This window comes from Frankliniella occidentalis, unplaced genomic scaffold (genome assembly GCF_000697945.3).
Source record: "Frankliniella occidentalis isolate FOCC.00 unplaced genomic scaffold, Focc_3.1 Scaffold39, whole genome shotgun sequence".
Classification (NCBI taxonomy): domain Eukaryota; kingdom Metazoa; phylum Arthropoda; class Insecta; order Thysanoptera; family Thripidae; genus Frankliniella; species Frankliniella occidentalis.
In genome coordinates this window covers 734,898-740,332 of record NW_026267169.1, presented here as the reverse complement: position 1 = coordinate 740,332, position 5,435 = coordinate 734,898, and the positions used below count along the sequence as shown (strand labels likewise).

The following is a 5,435-nucleotide window of genomic DNA, read 5'->3' as shown; positions in this document are numbered from 1 at the left end:
AATAAAAGGACAACATTCTATGGATATGTGCTTTATAAATCACTAAATAAAATAAATAAAGAATTCCCTCAGCTTAAACGAGGGTTGTACTTTTGGCGCCGGCGACGGCATCACGTCCACGGCCTCCTTCCTCGCATTGTTAGCGGAGAAACACAACCACCAAAATCATCACACACACATCCTCCGAATGCTTCCCGGACATAAATACTTAAACTATAATCAAGTATCACATGTTTTGTCGCTGACGCGGCGAGCGAGGCCTAATCCTACGCGAGTCGTTCGTGATACTGTCGCCGCTGCAACAGGCTGGGTGGGTTTGTGCGGCCCCACCGTGACTAGGAGCTCGCCTACAGGAACTTATCACTCTAACCATTCACACGCACACTCACGCACTCACGCACTCTGAGCTGGCGGGGACGGGCGTGCCAGTGTGAGCCACGTCCAGCGTGGCCACGCGCGCCCGCCCGCGCTCGACAAGAAACAACGAAAATAAATACAGAAACGCTACGAGATTCACACTAAGGATGGCACTTAGACTAGCGGCGGCATCCCCGACCGAAGGTTGAGATCACGTCTAAGTGGAAATAATACTAGCGACAGGCCGTGGCCATGGCGAAGAGGGGCGGGGGAGGCCAGCTCCGCGCCGCCCCGTCCGCAGAGGTAAATGCAGTCAGGCGCAGGAGCAGCTCACGACCCGCATGTCGCTCAGGGGCTTCCTCTTGAGCTTGGTGGGGTCGTCCTCGTCCAGGCGCAGGATTTCGAGCGGCTGGAGGCGCTCGGGCGCGCAGCACGGCCGCGGCACGCGGGGCGGGTGCTTGTCGCCGGCGTCGCGCTGCTCGCGCTGCTCCCGGCGCCGCAGCAGGCCCTGGATCAGCGAGTGGTGGTTGGCCGGGTGGTAGCGGGGCGGGCAGCGGCCGCGGCACACGCCCGCGTCGAACTGCCGGGGCTGCACGATGAAGCCCATGACGGGGATGAGGTCCAGGTTCACCTCGAGCGCCTGCCGGCAGCACTTGGTGCCGTCGCGGCCGCAGTCGGAGCGCGCGGCGCGGCGGGCGCGGGCGTGCGCGGCGGGCTCGGCGATGGCGTTGACGGCGGCGCCCTCGCAGCGCACGCCCGCCGGGCAGCGCAGCTCCAGCAGCAGCGGCGCCCCCCGCGAGGACGCGCGCTGGGCCGCCTCCAGGACGACGAGCCGCTTCCAGCCGGGCCAGGTCGCCTCGTGCTCCGCGAGCAGACGGCGGCCTCCGCGCCACACCTGGAGAGGGACAGACAAAGACTGTGAGTCGCCTGTTCGGCACGCCGGCAGCGGGGCACGGCGGGGGGGATGAGCTGATCCGTGTCGGCAAACTCACCTCAAACACCCTGACGGTGCCCGGATGCTGCACCAGCACCCGCACCTCGGCGTCGTCCACCGCGAGGTCCGCGGGGAGGTCCACCCGGAGGTAGGTCCGGGGCGACCGGCGCGGCGACCGGCGGTCGCGTGTGCCCGCCTGGTGACCTGTCAACAGAGAGGCAGAGGAAAACGTCAGAGTCTGCACAGCAGAGGGGAGGGGGCACGAGAGAATCTGCGCGTATCGAAGGGTGTGTTGGCCGCGAGGTATGTGGAGCAGGCCTGCTTTTGTTTTCAGCACAACGCGCTCGCTATTGTTTTTCGTCGTGTTTTATCTTTGCCGCAGCAAGAGCAGCAAGCGTGAGGAAACATGTTTATGTAGGTGGATCAACACGAGACTCCCCTGCAGCTCGGCCCGGCCCGCCGGGGTCAATCCACGCATAGCGAGAAACAAAACGTATTGGGCCTGATAACGGAGGCGGGAGGAGAGGGTGGGGGTGATATGTACCGCCTTTGACCGTGTTTCTGCCCAAGTCAAACACTCCATTTATATTTTTCTTTCTTCCTTTTCTGGTGAAATGATAAAAAATCTCCCTTTGGCAGGTCGGTTTTCCCAGACGGCTCAAGTCAAGTCCCCTTCTCCCTCAATCGATTCGAGCAGAGCTCTCCGTTCCCGCGGCCCTGTATTCGTTGCTCGCCAGTCCCACGCGCCATTCAAACGCGACGCGACGCGCTTCGAGTCCAGCCGAGTGGACCCCGAGCTGGACTGCGTGATGCAAGTCCCAATAAATAAACCATACTCGACCAGCAGCACCAGCGGTGGCGTAACGGACGCCACCACGCCACCCCGCGTCCTCCTCTCACACATGGACGATAGCGCGCGGGTGGCACAAAAAAAGTTTATCAATTTCCCGTTTCAGCTCCATTTATTATCGCTCCCGCATCCCGGCCCCGGCCGCTAAACTTAGCACCGGCGCGCCGCTGCTGGACGCGCCACCGAGTACGGCATTCTATGCTGGACGATGTACGGGAGAGGAGTATGCGGATTCGGACCGTTCAGCACCTGTGCTATCTATATTTCCTTTTCATTCTTTCGGACACCTTCTCATTCTTTCGGACACCTTCTCATTTCTTGCGTCATGAGACGATGCTCACTACGCGTTGCTGGGGACCCCACGAACGGGGGCGCGGATTCGGGGAAAAACAGCCCAAGACATCCTGCTTACAATGTAACTTGAAAGGCGCACCGTGAGAGGGCGACAACAAAGGCAAAGGTGTATGCCCAGAGGGCCCAGAGCGGGCTCGCTGGGCTCGCTTTTCTGGAGCATTCTTCTTTGTCGCGTTTGTCGCCTTCTCCCGGTCGTGCGCCATTTTCATCTCTCGTCTTTCGTGATAAAATAACGGTGCTCACTACCTCAACAATATTTGCCGCAAAGCTCGTGAGCTAGTTCCTGGAAAGAGCGCGTCGCTCAACTAATTCGTCTGTCTCCCCTCCGAATGCCTGATGGGCATTCCTGACGAATCTGACCCGAGATGACCACGCACGGCGGCAGCTCTGCCGCCCCTCCGCCCGGCAAGGAGGGTCGCGCCCCGAGATCCGCGCGGGAAAATGAGACTCAAGCGCAAGCAGGGGACAGCAGCAGGCCGGCGAGAGGCGATTTCCACCGCCCGCGGCCCCAGCCAGCGCGCGTCGGAAAAATCCCGCGCACATCGAGGGTCGCGGTGCGGTCGCCGTGGTCACGGCCTCCTCTGGACGCGGACCCCGGCCCGCTTTATCGAGGGGAGCAGGGCTGTCACCAAGGTCCCCGGCGGCCCCCGGTCGCCGCCAGTGACAACACCGCGGCCCGCCCCCGAGGCAGGCGAGGCGGGTATCTGCCGTCCTTGCCCCGGTCGGCTTGACTGCTGCGCCCCGCAACCGCAGCGGGGCGGCATAGGCGGCGGGCGCGGGTCTAGGTGGGCCGCGCGGGTGGTTGGAACCCTATCACGGCTTCCTCGACGCACAGCTCCGATGTGTGAGAGCCGTCGGACGCGGAAGAGCGGTTGTGCCCCGCGGGGTCCCGGTGCACTGGCCGCCGCCCAGCCAGCCCACCCTGCAGCAGGAGCGGCCTGCTATGCTAAGCGAGGAGGAAGCGCAGGGACCGGGCGCGCGGCAGGACCCACGCAACTCAAGGCGCCGGGCCGGTCAGCTACAGACAGCAACACAACGCGCCGTTCCTCGTCGCCACCATAATTGCAGGTTATCGCTCCTGTCAGCGCCCCGCCTCGCATACCGCCACAGCAGTCGCTGGTCGATCACCGGTTTGATGAACTGCCCCGCACAACACGGCCGAACCGAAAATCCAATACCCTGGGCCGGGTGGTGGCGGGTCCGGCAGGTCCGGGTGGGTCCCCCCCTCTGGCCGCAAATGCGTCTCGCTTTTGTTTCACTGATGTAATGGCCGATTGTTTTGCTGGCCGGTCTGCCGAGCCGGAAGAGGGGAGCGCGCGCACCCGTTGCCCCGGTGCAAGGGTAATCGGAGGCGATTATCGGACAGAGTGTGTGTGAGTGAGTGAGGGGAGTGAGTGAGTGAGTGAGAGAGTGAGTGAGTGAAAGAATGAGGGAGTGAGTGTGCACACTCAAGTGAGCGCGCGCGAGCGGTGCTGGAAGAAAGCGGCATTGTTTTGATGCATCGTGATTTTGATTTCTTAACCGGACATTCCTATTTAAGCAAAGAGCCGCCTTTTACTTTTTCCGGAGAAAGATTCCCATTTACTTTCTGCCCATTACACATTACACCCAAAACGAAACGAGATCGTTTACGGAAATCGGTATATTTTGTACGACCGCCTTTCGCTGTGCAGTGTATATCCGCATTGTTTGTAAGGAGGACGAAAGGCAAGGTATCTCTTGCGTCATTCGTCTTGCCGGGGCTTTCCATGTCGCTTTTTTTTCGGCTGCTCTTATTTTTCATAGCGAGGCATTCCTAGACACCTTCGTTCCCACCGGCCGATCACGGCAGCCACAGCCAGCGGCCGCGGCACCCGCATCTCCGCGCGGATAGTAACGAAGAACTGAACGAAAGGAGCAGTTGTTGCTCACAGTGGCCCCGCCCCGCACCCCAGTGTTCTGCCTCACGGATGTTGTACCGGCGACCGACCGGTCCCGACGCATCTGAGAAATCTGCTGACTAGTCTGAGCTGGCGGCCTGAGTCGTCCGGAATCAAGACGAGCACAGCGGAGAGCGGGCACGGCGGCCGTACGTACTGGCGGGGCCGGCGGAGCCCCGAGGGCAAATCTTTCATCTCTCTCTCTCGGGCGCAACTGCCGGCGTGTACTGGAACCCGACTGGAACTGCAATCCTGGAACTCGCCGGTGACTCAGCCGACCTACCGGCGCTGCGCGTGGCGCGGGCGGGGCGGCGCGAAGCCGTAGTAGAGTATGACAGTTGACGAGGGCCCCGCGCGCACGAGGAGGCTACGAGGTCAGCCGCTCTCGCCTTGTTCGCGGGAAAATTCAAATAGAAAAGCAGGACCGAGAGCTGGTCATAGGCCCAGGAGGAGGCCAGAGCTGCTAGGGCCCTGCCCCGTTGTTTCCTCGGCGACAACGCGCCCGCGCACACATTTTTGCGGCTCTAACGTTAACGTCAAATAGCGCCTGAAGAAGAGAAATAAAAAGGCTCCCGCGCGAAGTCGTTTGGCCGGGAAAGGGGACTTCCCCGCGCGCCGCCCCCGCAGCAACTGGTTTCCGAAATGCAAATAGAAGATGGGACTCTGTGAGCGCCACTCCACGCCACGCACTACGCGCACCGGCGACCGCAACGCCCAGAGCCACGCTTCTTTATAGACCAGCCAGGGATTCCCCCGAAGGCATGGTAGTTGGGCCCAACAGGACTCGGCGCGGGAGAAGGTAAGGTAAAGGACGACGGCGGTAGGCAAAAAAAGAAAGGACGCGCAAGTAGGATGTGAAGGAGTTGGCGTGGTTGGAGATACAAGAGGTGGGCGGGAGGTATTTGGGGGAGGAGGAAGAGAGGGGAGTCTTCGCGGGTGAGTGAGTCATAGCCAGAGGCGGAAGGAACGCCGCGGGCCCACGACCTGGTCCGGTTTTGGGCGTGTGTGAGAGAGGGTACAG

The 5,435-nt window shown here is 61.4% G+C and overlaps 1 protein-coding gene across 1 annotated transcript in view; it reads right to left on the bottom strand.

Moving 5' to 3' along the window:
- Nucleotides 1-6: 6 nt before the first annotated feature.
- The window catches only part of LOC113213072 (growth/differentiation factor 15), a 12,497-nt gene continuing 7,068 nt past the window's right edge, over nucleotides 7-5,435 (bottom strand). The window contains exons 2-3 of the mRNA XM_052266522.1: nucleotides 1,350-1,658; nucleotides 7-1,252 (exon numbers count right to left, since the gene is read on the bottom strand). Coding sequence (XP_052122482.1) covers nucleotides 671-1,252; nucleotides 1,350-1,658 — 891 coding nt within the window. The 3' untranslated portion in view covers nucleotides 7-670. The remainder of the gene's footprint in view (nucleotides 1,253-1,349; nucleotides 1,659-5,435) is intronic.